Source organism: Lissotriton helveticus, chromosome 4_1, assembly GCF_964261635.1.
Source record: "Lissotriton helveticus chromosome 4_1, aLisHel1.1, whole genome shotgun sequence".
NCBI lineage: Eukaryota > Metazoa > Chordata > Amphibia > Caudata > Salamandridae > Lissotriton > Lissotriton helveticus.
In genome coordinates, this window is record NC_136063.1 from 1,569,239,643 (window position 1) to 1,569,257,754 (window position 18,112).

Here is an 18,112-nt window from a genome sequence, read left to right on the forward strand (position 1 = left end):
TCGTGCACTGGATTCGAAACGCGTCGGCTAGTTAGAAAGGATAAGATTGGAAATTAGTCCTTTTGATCAGCAACTGCTGGCGACAGAAATATTTATGAATTGTCTGTGTTCCATTTCTCACTATTTTCCTTTATGGTTTATTCATTTAATACCTTATTGTCTTTTTATACATTTCAATATTGTTCTGTTTTGTTGTATAAATTCATTTGTTAATGATCACATGTTACACATTTTTGTAGAGTGTAAATATGTATAATAGATAAGTGTCTTTGTGTGCTTTGATGTGTCTCCTTCGTCAAATTTTGAAAAAATTAAAAACATTGTTTGGTATAAATAAAAGTACCTTGTTGAATTTGACAGTGAGCGTTTTCAACTTTCCATAAAATGTGGATTTAAATGTAGGTGGCTAGGCAAAGTTTTTGGTGTTGCTGTTTAAATAAGGTCCAGCCTCCCCACCTGTCCCTATGGGCCTAACTCCTTTCGTTTCACTTATTAGTCTATTTTAAACACATCCAGTTTTCCTTTAAGGAAAAAGGGCTGCATTTTAAAAAAAGATTGCTTTATATAAAAGCAGTCACAGACATGGTGGTCCAGTAGGCCACCATGCCTTTCATTGAATTCAAACCTAGTGGGTCTCAATGTCCGGCCTACCTCATGAGTATTAATGAGGTAGGTCAAATTGCGACCCACTACAAATTGATATTTTGAGAAGCAACCTATTAATACATGGGTCGGTTCTCAAAATACCTATGGATTCATTAGAAGTTGGTGCACAAATTGCAACCACTTCTGACAAATCCATGTTATTCCATTTAAGGAATCACAAATTGTAAATTGGTATTTGTCGCAATTTATGATTCCTTAAATAAAATCTTTGTACATATGGTCCTTTGTTTCATTCTCCTTCTTCTGGGTGGTATGTCCTTTAGTTGCAGATGTTAAGAACAAATGCAAAATATGTACTTTTAAAAACCACAAACCAATGGGTAGTATTTGATGCAAACACATTCATTTAACAGTTAAAGGGAATTTCCAGATTAGATCTAGGTTAGAATGTGTGGCAACTTATAGAGAGAGAGCAAGAAACATACAATCTGCCATAAATGACTCCATATCTGCCCACCAAAGTGAATTTTGAGGGAAAACAACTTTAGAAGAAAGGGAGCTGAAAAGCTAGTTATTCAATTATTTGCTCAAGTAGCATTCACAGTTCTGCCAAGTGGCTTCTCAAGCACAGTGACAGTTGACATTGTGATGCCACAACTCACCTTAATTATCAGGGATGCTGCTTCCATAAGCCAAAGTAAGTCAGCGGACTTAGGGTGCTAACTAGTGGGCTGACACATTACTGAAATTTACTTCTGGAACCCAACATATTACTCCTACATTAATAATAGTGATATATCTCATAGTGTCTTCTACATTCTAATAGTACATAACCAGTACGTCTCAGCAGGGCACTATATGGGTATTGAAATGAACCATTACAATTCAGCAGGGTTGCAACAAATATAATGGACTTCACCAATAATTTTCACCAGGCTGCACTCATCTGCAGGACTATCATAATTTTTGTTGGTCAGTAACAAAACTTCTCTTCGTGACAGCTATATTAACAGTAGATTGTGCTCACACTTTGCAGCTAAGCTATTACAAATTTAATGGGAATGTACTGGTACTTTTAAGCTGAGTATTTAACCTAGTAATAGAGCACTAGCAGTTTGCAGTAGGGCTGCTATACGCATAATGAACAGTACTAGCACTTCACACCAGGGATGTGAAAAAAGGGTAAAAGGCAGTCTCAGCACGTCTCAAGACCTCCAGATTTCAATAAGCAGGGCTGCTATGTTTTAGTGGGAAAGTCCAAACCCAACTCCGAAGGGTTGTACATTTTTAAGGCGCCAGATCAGCAATTATTTACAGTGTTATTGTATAAGAAATTGACATAACAGCAAGCCTGCTACATGTGTAATGTCCAATACTAGCACTTCTCCTCAGCACTTCTGTAAGTGTAATGGAAAGTGGCAGCACTTTTCAGCAGATTTAATAAAACATACAGAAGTATGACAGTCTTAAAAAATTGGAATTCGCAATCCACTCTGTGAGGGCAGAGGATATGTATTGAAAGGCTCCCCCCTCTAACAAACGAGCTACATTTGTTAATACTTTGATTCAAGAGTTGCGGTTTTTGCAAGACCCTAAGGCAGTGTTTCACAAACTGTGTCGTGACCCATACAAGCCCATCTTTGGCAGGTTGAAAAAGCCCAAGCAATAAATAAAGATGCCTTTAAATTTTGTATTTATCTTGTCACATTTGCTTCACTTCAGAGATAAAGGTTACATATCAGGCTATGTCTTCTGAGAAATTGCTGCCTATTTTTTAACATGAGGCGTTGGTGTTTACAAGCTGTTCTCACTTTGCAGTCAGCAAAATAGAAATAAAGTGAATTTTGTGAAAATCTTTCTGGGATACAGGGAGTGTGAAAAGAAAGGCTGTAAGACGTAAGTTTGTGTAACATACAACAAATTGTAAATCCTGTATGAAGTGTATCCTTTCAGCAGTTAGGAAAACAAAAATGGAGCAATTTTTGTTTTTTATAATTCTGAAGTGTGATGGAAAGAAAAATGTTAATACGATCAAAACCAATCATGACACTTTACTTGGTGATGCACAAACAATAAATATTCACTGAATCTCGATTTCCACACATTAGAATTTGTATACATTATAGTTTTATCAGTATACTCTATGTTTGTGCAAATTTAGTGGCCATATCATTGGAAAATGCACTGCCTGTAAATGACAGTCCGTTACCACATAATGCTTTATTTACAATAAAAAATCTCCCACCTCATTTCCATTAAAGCTAGGTGGGTCACTAAAGTTTGTCATTGTAGACATTGAGTGGTGGTTCTAAAAAAGTTTGGGAAACACTGCCAAATTGCTTTAGGTTTAAATACAAGTTATACGTGTTGCCCTGAATCGTATAGGTGTTTAGATATGTGAAAAATTATTTAGTCCTACATTATTAATTTCCTTACAATATAATGCCTCAATTTTGATGGTTGATGCAAGCACGTTGAACACTTAACCAATTGAATATGACACTTTTAAATAAAATGCTTTAAAACCTAAAGATAAAGCTAGGACAAACAAAGCAAACGTTGAATATTAACAGTACCTGGAACATACAGAAGGCGCCAGTTTACAATGAACAGTACACATAACACCATAACAAAGTGATTTTATTGACATTCCTCTATAGTGATATGATAGAATAGAAAGCGCAGCCTGAGTATCATGTGACAATATTTTAGCCAATAAAAGCAAAATCAGCCCGACAATGAGGACCTTTTCTGCCATTGACGCGTGAAGCCTTTTCACAAAACCATAACAGACATTTCTTTCTTTAGAGAAACTGGAAGCTGCAGGAATTAGGGTGAGCGAACCTCAACTGCTCTTATACATTGGATGTCACTCCAAGAAGGAAGTGACACGGTGTCTGTGGGAATAAACCAAAAATGCACCTCCTATGGGCTTTAATATGTGAACTGTGAGGGCGCTTAGACAGAGTATTGGGGGGGGGATTATTTTGTAGACAAAATACGTCAAGAATAACAAGGGTGAAAATATCGTTTCGGTAAGTGTCTATAGGTAAGTTCATTTTTACTATATATAACTCTACATATATGTACCTTCAGAATATATATATCCTTAAGGTATGTAGATGTGGAATTAAGAATAGTAAATCTATACTTACCTATTTGCACTCATCTTTTCGATATTTTTAGCCTTAATAATTTTGAATAGATATTCTGTCCACAGGCTATTTTTGTAACTGGTATTCTGTCAGTGGTCCAACAGGGATATATGTAAATTAAACAGAACTGCAAAGTACTGCAGAAGGACCTCAAATGGGGCACATTCACAAAGGTACACATATGGAGGTGTAAACTATGGAATGCATATTATGATTGTGCACTGCATAGTTAAAGCTTTTTAGGCATTAATGTACATTCCCTACTATTAATGCATATGAAATGCATGCCAAAAGGTTGGGTTATGTATCCTTTCATACACCTATGTCTGCTTACTATATATGTGTGGATTCATAAAAAAGTTTGAATTTCTTTTCAATAGTATTATTTTTCTATATATAATTACTTTTCCCATAAAATACACACCTTCCTACACACATCCAGAAAAACAATGAAGTGACTGGTGCACTTTTTCACAGTTTCTGCATTCCTTATGCTACATCCAGTTGTTTGAAAGACTATATCTATGTGTTGTGAATACCCAAAAAGTTACTACATTGTTGGTAGCAACCAACATTTACACACCATTTTCCAACCTACTCCACTGAAACTCTACTGGGACAGCCTATTCGGGTGATTAATTAGGAATCACTAATTCTTGAATGATAACCTAATATAACATACACATGTACCTAAAAATAAGGTGTGTTCTTTATACAACCATTGCTTTATTAATCATGCATACTTTATGTGCACAAACATTGTGATTCTGGCCAGGTGCAAGGCTGACTTATGCCTTAAAAGCACTTTGTGAATATGCCCCAAAGTATTTGGGCACTTTTTCTCAATAATCTGGAAAATTAGCTATACATGTCTTTTTTCTTCCCTGGGAACATCTCTAGAATTTCATCTCAATCACTAATGGTTCCAAAATTTAAAACCTAAAATGAGTCACCTGCAGGAAGTTAGGTTTATGCTTGTTTTATGAGAAGTCTTTGATTTCATATTTCTCTGTTTCTCGAAAGAGCCTATCTAATATAATTGTATGCTCTGTCACCTTCAGCAATGGTACTTAGTTTCTGCTGGAAAAGAGGGACAGGCCTCCATTCAAAAGAAGTGGGGGCCTGGTTTGCAAAACCATTTCCACCCCTAAATTGAAATCAGTTCAGCCAACGGTTTGCTATTACAAGTGTAAATTTACTTTGTGTATTGACAGAAAGTGAGTTTACACATGTAGATGTTTTACTAACTTGTAATATGACACAATTATGGTATATTTATTACTTGCTCTCAGGGGTGGGGCATTGGCGTTTTTGGGCAGAGAAGACTAAGGGCACTATCACGAGTTCAGCGATCCTCCTGTAGCACCGCCACCGCTGTGATGCCACTAGGACCACCAAGCCCATGGTGCCCCGCCTTTCAGGATTATGAGTTGAATCCGGGGCCAGTGGGCAGCGCTGCGGCGGTCTCTCAGCAACAGCTGTGTTGGGCTCATAGGAGAGCCTTAACAGCAGACTGCCGCTGTGAGAGTGCCTGCAGCTTGTTCCTGAAAGGTGTGCATGGCACCATGTTGCTGGTGGGATTACACTGCTGCTGCTTTTGGTACAGGAGGCCGATATTGCAGCACTGCTGCCAAACTGGCCCCCGGTACAAAAAACTGCCTCCAACCTTCCGCCCCACCGGGAAAACGCCCGGTGCCTGCTACGGCCTGTCCGGCCGAGATTTGACTGCTGGCTACGATATATGTTTAGTGGATGTAAATCTTTTACTGACTTTTACTGAATGCAAATCTGCTAATTCCTTATGGAACCTCCAAACTTTTTTATTTTGCTATAATTACAGTTCTTGTTATAGTCTTCAACTATGCATGAATGTATCGAGAACACGGATACCTGTGTCTTGGGTGTTGCTTTTCCTGTTATAAAAAGTTGAATAGAAATAGATAAATTTCACCCTAACCTCTCTAGTGCTCACCTGATCACATTTCTTCCCCACCCTCTTCTCTTTATTTTATTACTCTCTCAATCTCTCCCATCTACACCCTGTCTTCTCACTCCCTCTCTATCTCATAATATATACCCTATGACCAGATTCTCAGTTTAGTGCCCCTTTACGTCTTCTCACTCTTTTGCTGCTATAAAACCCATACATACAGGTCCTGTACCTCCTCACTCATACACTGTCCTCACATTCTTACTACTCAATTGGCCTATCACACCTTGTCTCCGGATTCTCACTCAATTTTTTCCATTCACACTTCACCTCCAGATTTTCACTCCAAGTCAGCAATTATCCAACGAATGTTTGCAACTCTTCCATTACAGTTCAGATTAGTACTTATGGATACGTGAACAAACCCAATTTAAATTTTAGAATCAAAATCTGTCTAATCTGAAAAAAATTAAAACCAACTTTTCCCCAGACTTCCATCTCAAAGCTTTGCAGTCCTCCAATGTGTAGCAGGAATGTACAGATTTCACTCAAACATCATTGCCAACAAACCATTCTATCTTTTCCTGAAACATGATTTTCTTTTCAGACTTGAGAGAATAAACTTCAAGTGAGGTGGGTGGTTGTTCGCTCCTTTCTCCAAGAAAAGAGTGAAAGCCTGATTCAGAGTTTAGTTTTGAGTATGGAGTCTCACTCCTGTCCTAAAGGGTGAATGGTTTGTGTATTGTTCTAAAACTGGCATCCCTGATTTGCGAAGCATTTTCATTGGGAGTTTCTCATGAACTCCAAGGATTAAGATAAGCTTACTCATGCAACCTATTTCAAAGCATTTTTCAAGAACAAGTTTCAGTTGCTCTTGGAAATTCATAGTAAATCATGCCTAAATCTGTATTAAGACAATCTGGGTGAAGACAACTTCTCACAGAAATAATTTTTGAATTAGGCATCGATTGATTCTGTGAGCAGACACATTTTGGATGAAAGGAAAGGAAGGGTGAAGACCCGATCAAGTGTGCCAGTTAGTAATTAATAGGTCCTATATTTTGCAAGATAAACACTAAGAGCCTAATGAAGGGGAGGAAGCGTAAGTGCTAGCTCGTTTCAGCTACTTGGTGGTTTACTTCCTACCCGAAGGCTGGTGAGAGGCTAGATATATCTTGCCCTAGTCCTTTAGGGATTTGGAATCCATCGATTTCTTCAGATGTGTGGGAGAAATTCGGACTGTGTGATCCTCCACCATGTTATTCCACATGTCTGATGCAGGAGACTTAGGGGCAGATTTACAAGCCCCTTGCGCCAATTTTGCGTCCCTTTTCCCATGATGAAAATGACGCAAAAGTGTCGCAAGGGGCTTGTAAATCTGCCCCTAAGAGTCTGAAATAGGAGCAGCCCTTGTTCAATATTAATAAAGATGGGTATCGAAGATTGAGAAGTGATTTAGTTCAACATGAATACATGTCAGTCAATTAATTAGTATTTCATCTGGAACTTCCAACACGACTACCAACGATTACTCATTAGGGAGGTGGTTTGTAACTGCAGTGACAGGATTTAATTGGGGGTTGAGACTCCTTTAAAATAAGCTATTTTAAATGTTGGCCAAAACTGGGAGGGATTTGAACCAATCGTAAACTGACTCTCCAACCTTATGAAAAAGATAAACAAATTGAAAAATGTACTTGTAACATGGCCAGTATGGAAACATAAAAGTGACACTGCCTGATAAAAAACAAAAACTAAAGCATTGGTAAAGCCAATAGGTCTGGACTTGGCAACCTGGTGTTATTGTTAATATTTTTTTGTTAATCGCACATATGTGCCAAAATGTTTTTAGAAAAAAATATATGACCACCTAACTGTGGCTACCAAATGCTTAACGGTACGCATATCATTTTAAAAGAACAGTTGTTAGTCTAAAGTAGGTGTACCTAGAACAGGTATAGAAATTCTTTTTAACTTTAATGCACATCTCAGGTAAATATAATTATTATTGAAGAAAGGAGATCGGTCTATTAACTTTGAATTACTGTAAGCTGAAGACAAATACAGACGAATGACTAAAGAAAAAAAGGATAAATAAAGGAAATGGCAAATTAAAGTATTGGTCCACCAGCTCTGCTCTTAAGTGCACTTTGTAAGCAGATGTAGACTTGTGATCAAGGAAATATGTTATCACATTACAAGAGAGCTAATGGCTCATGTTGCTGCCCCATTGCCTCATGCTCTATGCTGTGGTAGGCAGAAGCAAAATTGGAATAACAGTTGAACAGACCAGTGGATGAAAAGGGCTGAACCAATGCCCTTCTATATATTTTTATATGTATTTCATTTTTTGTTTATAATTATTTCTTATTACATGTGATTGGCAAATGAGTTAAAGCTGTGTCCAAACCAGATCTAATTAAGGAGATGCTCTCAATGATAGAGTGTTTACTATCACAACGTGATTTGTTTTATCTCATGGAGAGATTCTCTACTGTTAAGTATGTTTGATTTAAGCAGGGACATACTAGCTTAGAAAAAAATCAACTTAATTCTAACATGCTAGTGAATAAGAAAGGCCAGTACAATTTAGGAGACTCATAATTCCAAAACTCCAGCCCAGGTTTATTGGCGTTTCAGAGGCACCAGCCTGTTTGCATGGTACCCAGATTCCTAAAGAACACCGCCACTTAGGAATTAAGGGCACTAACCTTTTCTAAAGCAGAGCTGTAACTCCATCATTTCATACGCCTAGTTCAATAAAACACTGGAAATCACCCAAATGCCAGCGTTGCCTCATAATTTGCTACTGAAGGAGTGTGTCCACCTTTCCTTGGAGATGCTCTGTGCTTTGCAGAGACCCAACAAAGCACAAGAACAAGCTATTTTGACAAAACATAAACTGGAAAGTTCTCCAACCATTGAGATGTACCCAATCTAGGAAACTAGCATGTATCCCCAAAATGTATTACTGATTTCCAGGTCGAGCCCCTCTTTCCCTGCAGCTTCACATTTCATTTAAAGTATGTGCAAAATGTCCATCATCATCGTCGAGGTTCGGGAGGTTTGCATTCCGTCAAAAGAAAGAGGACAATAAAATAGCCCTGCTGGAGAAGAAATACTGTAAATGGCTTCGAAAAAGGGTTAGGGATTGTCGGTTCTTTCCTAATTGCAAGGGACGTGCTGTACACATCAGATAACCAGCCACCAGTAAACAAAGTACATATTAACAGTACAACATTCTTGAGTGCTTCCCCCTGGCCATACAACATCAGAGAGGTGGGTGGGAACTGGGTGATGGCCATGGGGCAGAGGAGGGAAGGTCTTTCCTGCTACATAGTGAGAAGTCCTGCTTGGGCGTGCACAAGGTTGTGCTTCTGGTGTGGTAAACATTGCAACACTGATGTCCCGATATCTCCGCAGTGTGTCGGGAGTACTGACAGGTAGCAATTGTAGCAATCACTAGAATGCTTTGCATTGCCTTACAGGCTTTGTCTTTTTTCCCAAATTGCTATTTGCTCTGCTTTGAGATTCCGGCTGACGTGATTGACACATGTGCTGACCACGGGTCCAGTGGAACAAAGTTCTTTCTTGCACAGGTGTCCATGGAGAGACAAAATGAACAAGGAACACGGGTGAACGAAATAAGTGAATCCTCACGCCGGCTTAGTTTGAGGTCCAGGAGATGGACAGCGATGAGAAAGAGCCGTAGAAGCCAAGACAGCGTAGACGATTGACAGCTGTCCACGTAGGAGGAAAAAAGAAGGACATTTGAACTCGTGCCGCTACCCCGGCAGTCGGCTTTGTAGAGAGAGGTTATACCACAATAGTCAAGTTCTGAGTCTGTGGTTTTATATTGCATACAGTCAAGTTTTTCTTTGTAAATGATGAATGAGGTTTTGATCACGGAAGAACCCATGTTCTTTGTGCATCGCTGTTTTAGTCAATATTGACTCCGTAAAAAAAACCATATATGAAACAACAACAAATCCATGGAAAAAGAAAGGCAATGTCATCAGCCGATAAACCCAGAAGTGCCAGGATCATATTATTCTAGTCCAAAGGTGCTGGTCTCTTCCACTGCGGTCAACAACTTCTCATACAGCATGGAATACGAAGGGTAGGGCGGAAGATCCAGGCGGTTGAAGCACGTATGCGCCCTGCAACAACAAAAGTATATACGTTGTAGATCATTAGAAGTATATCTTAGGGTAAATAGATTAAATAAAGCCTTGTGTACTACCTAAATTGTAACTGGAAATGTAAAAAGCAATGCAACGCACAGCCACAACACACTGAAAAACGAAATATGCAATGTGCCGATTGTCAAAACATTTAAATTTGTCTTATGATGGAGGCCCATATTTATCAAGAGTTTGTGTTGCCATTGTACCACGCAAGGGGGCACAAGTGTGACACAAAACCTAAGTTAGATTTATCTAGTCACGCAAGGCTATCTTGCATGGCCCTGGCTTGCTAAATCTAGAGTAACGGACGGCAGCGCAAATCGTTGCCTTGTGTTACTCTGCTCTAGGTAGGCGTTCTACGGGTGAAGCATGGGTGTACTAACACATCCACCCATGGATTTTGGCGCACAGCCAGATTTGCCATTAGTGGTAGACCTGCAAATGCTTCAAAATGCTCTGCCTCCCCAGGTGAGACTTAACAAGGAGAAATATATTTATTTCTTTGCAATCTGCAGCACACATAGAAAGAGGAAAATTTTATTTATTTATTTTAATTGCTTGTATCGCGCCAGAATCGACCCATGAGGTATCTCCGCGCTTTGCTCGCAAAAATTCTAAAGTATATTGTCTCTGCGGAATACAACAGGGAGGGTTATGCTGCCTGAAACAGAAATGTTTTTAAGGCCTTCCTAAAACATAGATGGTTGTCATTGTGTCTAAGGTCAGATGGAAGTTTATTCCACATGGTTGGGCCTATAAATGATAGGGCACGTCCTCCTTGTCTGACTCTTTTTACAGAGGGGATTTCCAATAGACATTGGTTACTAGAACGTAATAAACGTTCAGGTTTGTATATCTGAAAGCCTCTCAGAATTGTTTTTGTACATGAAGGTGCCTCTTCCTGCACAAAAACAATCCTGCCTTCAACGCAGGTGCCCTTGCAACATGACTCAAGGCTACCTAAGTTGGCGCTAGGCGGCCAAAAAATGCGCCAGTACTAGGAGAGGACAGGAATGGGCCATATAATGGTCAATAGGGCTCATTCCTGCCCTTTCCCTTTCACACAGTGCAGCACAGAACAGCAGGGTGGCTTGCTGAATTGCACTGCATGCAAAATGATGGATATGCCCCTAAATATACCCTACATTTTGACGTGCCACCGAAAACTTGAAAAATCAGATGAATAAAACAACAAGCAAGGCAGGAAGGCAAAATGACCAAGGAAATGATAAATTAGTGATCTATTTTTAGTTACTCTCCATCTTCCTGTTGCAAGCAGTTTCCAACCCAATGAACAGCCATGGAGATGTGAATAACAGCTGGGCCAAAACCTCAACATGAAGCAAACTAATGGGGCTTGGAGGCCACTGTGGTATCACAGTTTCCTAAAATTCTGTGATAAATATAGGAGACATTGAAACAGAGGGGAAAAGGATTATCCAGTGGAAATCAGCTGCTATGCAATGCTCAAAGTCCAGAAATCAAAAGCAATATATATTTTGAGGTAAATAAATGTATATAAATTTACATTAAAGACTGTTATGGTTAGATATAAACATTGGAAACCTTCAAGTTTGCCAGTTATGGTTATAGCCACCTCCTCCACCCTGATGCGCTACATACTTCTCAACATTGTTGTAGGACTCTGACTGTGTTACGATAACAGCTATGACCAAAGCTATCCGACTCAAAGCTTTTTAAATTGTATATCTAACCATAGCATTCCTTAATGTTAGTTTGGTTTTTGATTTGCAGGTTGTGTTTAATGATGCACTGATGCAAGCCTCAAGGCGGGGATTCTTGTAAAATACTGACCTTGACTCCCTCTAAGTATACAAATGTGGACGGAACTACTATCTCTTTCCTAGGGAAAAGGGTTAGGGAACTGTAGAGAGAGCAATAGCCAAAGAGCTGAGAGTAAAGAGGGGGGAGTAGCTTTAAATTAATTAGAAGTAGGAGGCTTACTATGGGCACGGAAGCAGGAAAAATGTGGGGTAGGGTAAAGACATAGACAGGGAAGATAGAAGAGAGTGGCAGGGCAGCCTAAGATAAGAGTAGAAAAATGTAGCAAGAAGAGGGAAGACCAGAGGTGACATAAGAGAACAGGGCATGGGATTAGCGGGGTGGGGAAGATTTATGGTCCAATCAAGATAGAGTGTGTATAAATCGTTGTTTTACTTTTTGTGGAACGGGATTGGATTCTCACAATGCCTCAAGACAACTGGTAGGGAGCATCAAAAGGAGGAGGCTACTCCAGACAAGGAGTTTCTTGCCTTTTTATGAGTTTTGATTTTTTTAATTTCTATTCTCAAATTAGGTAGGCTTTTGGCCTTCTATCAGCACAAAGAGCTTGTGGGATGGGAGAAGGCATTCAGGTTGTAGCTGGCACAGATAAGAGCGGTGAGCTATGGGGCGGGGGAAATTGACAAATGAAAGGATAGGTAAAATTTAAATTAAAAATCAATAAAAACAGATTGCGCTCGCTGCATTGCCGAGTCGACGATGCGGCGAGCGCAAGGTATGTGGTTTTATTTATTTATGTATTTAATTTAACCCATCCCATCCTCTGTTGACTTCCCTGCAGCCCACCCCGCCCCACCGCTCTTACCTGTGCTGGCCGCGCCTGGCTTACTCCACTAAATCTATGGTGGGATTCTTCCTCAATCCGTACTAGCTGACACTTGTGAAAGTGAACTACTTTTAAGACAAGGTTGCAAACTGTCAAGCCTGGAGTAAAATATATTTTGTCCCTACTCCCTCTTCTGTGGGGTTAAACTGCATCTCGGTCAATGAGATTTCGGGATGAGGACAAATACGGCTTGAATTTGACTGGTGCTGTAAAGCAACTGCAGTGTGTTAGCTGTATTTAGGTCATGGAACACATTAACTAACAATGCCAGTTTAACAGAGCAGAAGGGCGCATGCTGCCAGCCTGCTCCTTAATTCCTCAGCCTGGGGCTTCTACCTGGTATCCCCAAAAAAGGAGATATACTTCACACAGACACTGAGAAAAGCCACTTGGTGGCTGGCTATTATTACAATGTGTCAAAGAGTACAGAAAGACTGAACCACAGGGAACAAATGTCACTGAAAACACTCCCCTTTCTGAACGTACGTACGAACAACAAACATGGTAATTGTAAATTCTAAAATTTTTGAAAATCAGTCAAGTGCATGCTGAGATTTAATATCCTAATTTAAATATTCAGGTCTCTTTAGCACTCATTGGATTCATGAGATATTAACACACGTCCCAACGTCTCAGGACATTCGTGTTTACATTTCCTACTTGCTAATTTGCCACTTATTTCTACTCAAAAAGGAACATAAAAAAAACTAGGTAGATCAGCAGGGCTCCTATTAAATATAGAATCCACTGTCCTTGTTTCCGCCTTGGTGCACCTTTATACAGGGATATCAAGCGCTAACAGGGCCAGTGAGTCCTATTACAATTAATGTGCAAGCCCACTGCTTCCCTGGGGGCAGAACATTTAGTGAAATAGGTAGCGGCTCGTTACAAGCCATTCCGTGATTCACAGTGCAGACGGCATTCCTCCTGCACTTTAAAGAGGGAAGAGAGATCCCCTAGCAGGCACGAGGAGTAAAGTTAGTGACTGCACCTGCCTGCAGGCGGATTTATTAGAAGCCCGTGGACCCCCCTTTTGCTCACTACAGAGGGCTTCCTGACAGCACACCATCTTTTTGTGGTGCACTGTTAGTGAGTCTCTCACTAGCGTGGGTGCGGAGGCAAAGTGATTCTCTCATTTGCATGGGTCCATGTCGCCAAGCAAATGAGGTAACACCCTCTATAAATAGTGCTGGCGCTACATGTGCACGAGCACTATCATTTTTACAAAAGGGGCTGCACAAGCGACTGCAGCCTTTTCTGTAATACTAAAATGCTGGGGGGGGGGGCACACACAGCGGCTGCACATACCCCTTGTGCTCTCAGGGCATTATTTGTAATACAGTCCCAGGAGGGTTCGGGTTCATGCGCAGAAGAACACACAGAGGTCTCTGGCTGGAGCAACATGTTCTGAGAATGAAGAGCAGTATCTTTATGGGATAGAATGGATGAAGCACACAGACGTCCATCTGAGATTGAAAAGCAGCATGGATGCAGATAGCGCCCTGATCGCACGCAGATCCCTATACCCTTGCAGCGCTCTCGGACCCTAAGGAACAGCCCCAGTACCGGAGCATGGAGCAGCAAAGTAAGGATGGATACTCTCTGCCAAGGATGGCCTTGCCTGAGCCGCGTCACTCTCAATGGCAGAATAGCACTCTCAGGCAGGTTGGTGGGCAGGATGAGGGTATGCAGGAAGGATGTATGACGTTACAACGCATACTTTTACAACGCATACCATTACAACGCATTTTTTACAACGCAAAATCCTTTACAACACATTCCATTACAACGCATACCATTACAACAAGTTTTCTAAAAACTACCATTACAACGCATTCCATTACAATGCATACTACCTTTACAACGCATACCATTACAACGCATACCATTACATTGCATGTATGGTAAGTATTGGATAGTATAGGGGTAAAAATGACTATCCTAACTCCAGGGGGTACAACAGTAGGGTAAGTTTTGGATAGTGTAAGGGTACTATGCATTGTAATGGTATGCGTTGTAATGGTATGCGTTGTAATGACTGTGTTGTAATGACATGCGTTGTGATGGTATGCGTTGTAATGGTATGCGTTGTAATGACTGCGTTGTAATGGCATGCGATGTAATGGATCTTGCGCTGTAAAAGTTTTGTTGTAATGGTAGTGCGTTGTAAAAGTTGCGTTGTAAAGGTTGTTTTCCATGCAGGAAAGATCAGGACAGTGGACAAAGCTCTGCTGGGGAACTGTACGTGAGAGTAAATGAGGAAGGAAGATAATGCCAGGTCACAGAAACCGAAACCCAATTCTGAAGTCTGGTTCAGCAAGGGGGGGGCTGCGCTCTTCCATCCAATGGTCCCCCCTTGAAACGACAGGGACACGCACTGCCAACAGGACGGTACAATACTTGCCTACTCTGTGGCCCCCTGTCCTAAAGCAATGGGTGTGGAGGTAGGGGCCTCCTGGAACCACCTATGCTAGCACATTCACCACTGAGGACATAAGCAGCGGTGCTATTTTGCTTTTGTGTGTATGCATTCTACGTTTTCATGCACAAGTGAAAATCGCTTGTGAACAGTGATCATTTTATGCAGATGATCCCTTCCTGAAAGATGATTGTTCTACAATTATGGGAAAGCAAAGTGTTTCAATTCTTGATTACCTAGAATTTGCATAAAAGAGTATCAGGTTGCGTTGTGTAGACCAATATCCGACCCCGTATAAAGACAGAGTGATACTGCAATAATAGCTTATCATATAGCAATAGCATACTATAACAACGTTAAGGCACAACTTTGCAGAACTATAAGTGAAAAAGTACATTGATTTTTTTACTGAACATTCTTGTTTGTACTCAGGGCCGGACTGGCCGTAGCGAGTATCGGGTGTTAGGCTGGGAGGGTGGGGTCCAGTTTCGTAGAGGTGGGGGTCAGTTTTGATAATGAGGGCTGGTTTTGCAGCGGTGTTGCAATATCGGCCCCAGTAACAAAAGCAGCAGAGCTTCACACTCACTTTCAATTCCCATCTCCCCCTGGCCCCCCACGGCTAGTCTGACAAAATGGCTAGTGCTGCTTTGGGTTCCCAGTCCGGCCTTGTTTTTACTGTGCGAGTCCAAACCTCCTTTCTCTGGCTGTCCGATATATATAGAGAAGTCAGACATGATGGATTGTTTCTGCATGCAGCAGTCCTGGTGTTTGCACCTGGTCATTCATGCGCATTCTGAGGACACCGCCATTATAGACCCCCGTTCAAATGACCAATATTCCAGCACACTCTGCCCATTGCAGAAGCTGGATGCTTGGTGCCTGCTTTTCATCGCCAATTCCCATGGACCCACCAACCACATGCCCTCTACACTGGACTGCCTGGTTTGGCTACCAAATTACAACAATTGCTAGTAGGGTCAGTACATTTGTAGTATGGAAAAGTCAAAAATGCATCTCAGTTGCATATGCTAAGGCTTGTTTGAGTAGCTCCTTAATGGTTCTCTTTCAGTGGCATACTCATCCCCTGTCTTACAAGTCCCCAGGGCATGTATCAGTTGCTAGAATTACATTTCAGTTAAACAAATGATGAGTACAATAAATCTTAACGACAAGGAAAACACAAATACACTGGAAGAGGAATGATATACATCCAATAATCTGAATCATCAGTGTCAAACTGAGAATAAATAAATGTATTTTTTTTATTGTGTGCAGATACCTCTCCCGAAAATGCCATCCGAATCAACATTACTTGGTACGTAGATTATGACACCCCTTCTTTTTGGAGTATATTCACATGCATAGTGCAAGAAGTATGTGAGAGTCAATATTCACATCTAAGGGTAAAGAAGTATTTGGGAGTCCATATTCACATGCATTGTGTTTGAAGTTTTTGAATATTCACATGTACTTGTGTAGAGCCTAAGGCCCTGATAAGAAATGACACATTCTTTAATTATGAATCTGGAGTAGAAGCCATATGCTAAATTTCTTCCACCATTGAGACAGTATTGTAAAGGAAATTCAGCCGAAATGTTTCTCCTAATTCCCACTAGCTTCTAATTTCGTCTTTTCCATATTCTACACGGTATTTATGCTTGACATATGACTTTATCTACATGTGTTTCACTTTTCAGATTTCTAAAAATGATGAGTTCTTCTAAGTAGGTATGAAATGCTACATCACCATGAGCACATTTACACTCTACAATCGAAGGAAAAAATATTTGTGTGCTCTGAAACTAGTACTCGTTTCTTTAAACAGTGAATAAATAGTTTAAAACACAAATACCAGATTCAATTGGGATAATATGTAGCGTATTTGCCAGAGCTGACGATTTTGGAAATGGAGAACCAAGCTCGAGTACGACATTGGCTTAAAACCTGTGATTCTTGGGAAATCACTTCATCTCCCTGTGCCTGCAAAAAAATTAATGTGTCCTTGTGTAATATAACTGGTGATGTAAAGCCCTCTAATACCTTCGGGTCGAGTTCGTGCTATATAAAACTTCCCCAAAAATAAATGTACTTTCCAGCGTTGGAGACCTCAGTCACTATTTCTGCTCAGTTAAGGAAAGGGAAAGACTATATATTGTTCCACCCAGATGCACCAGCACAACATGCTCAATTTTTGATGAACACAATTCCTCAAAAGAGCATGCAAATTAGTGGTAGATCATCAGTCAATGTTGTTGCAGACAAATCCATACCTTGGAAGTGATGTGATTTTCCCCCATTTCTCTATGCAGAATCGCCGTAGCCCATTGCTTCCTCGAAGAGCGGAAAATCCTTCGTAGGGCACGCTGGATGTCCCGGTGACGAACTGTAGTAGCCGCAGTCTTTGTTCGTTGTTGAACCTCTCGACTGCTGCCCAGAACCACCGTACAACTATGTGTCCATCATGGTACCCTACAAGAAGGAAGCAATATCTGATATTGATTACAGTGAAATGAAATAGAAACCTGGTACAAAATTGAATTGACAGTTTTGAGGGAGTGTTTAGAGCAGACATGCTCCTGAAACTTAAATGTCACATCTAGGAGTCGCTGACCCACTTATATGCTTTTTACCACCCTGGAAGCTTCAGATTGGAACAGCATCGAGCAATGCATTCACTCCTGAAGCTTTCACCACCCACTCTCCACAGGAAGGATGAAGGAGGTTGGTGGTGGTCATCTGAGGATAAGTTTGAAAAATGATGAGGCCAAAGTGTGTATTTTGGAGACCAATTTTTGTAAACATTGTCTAAGAAGCAATACTTTTTACAAGTAGTTCTAAAGAGGCAGACATGAATGAAATATTCTAATACTTCTGGTTAGGTGAGTGAACCCAACTCTCAGTGGAAAGTGCTTCATTGGGGATGCCCTGGCTTGACCGGAAAGCTATACATTTTCCAGGCAGTTCAAATAATCAATGTATGCTTCTGGTCATTTTGCTTCTTAGCAGCTTTTCATTCATATAATCTATTTGGAAGGGGCAGGAAAGGAAAATCAAATCTCACAATCTCATAAACACAGGCCTTAGACACCAGAAGAAACCCTCAGGATAAATGAGGCAGAGGCAACACCACCACCACTGAGATTGCATAGACCCCAGAAGCACAGATATCAAACTTCGCCTTTAGAA

At 40.6% G+C, this 18,112-nt stretch overlaps 1 protein-coding gene across 1 annotated transcript in view; it reads right to left on the reverse strand.

The window, feature by feature from the left end:
• Window positions 1-2,411: 2,411 nt before the first annotated feature.
• Window positions 2,412-18,112, reverse strand: part of HECW1 (HECT, C2 and WW domain containing E3 ubiquitin protein ligase 1) — a 624,284-nt gene continuing 608,583 nt past the window's right edge. Inside the window, exons 26-27 of the mRNA XM_078688193.1 lie at window positions 17,197-17,395; window positions 2,412-9,851 (exon numbers count right to left, since the gene is read on the reverse strand). Coding sequence (XP_078544319.1) covers window positions 9,740-9,851; window positions 17,197-17,395 — 311 coding nt within the window. The 3' untranslated portion in view covers window positions 2,412-9,739. The remainder of the gene's footprint in view (window positions 9,852-17,196; window positions 17,396-18,112) is intronic.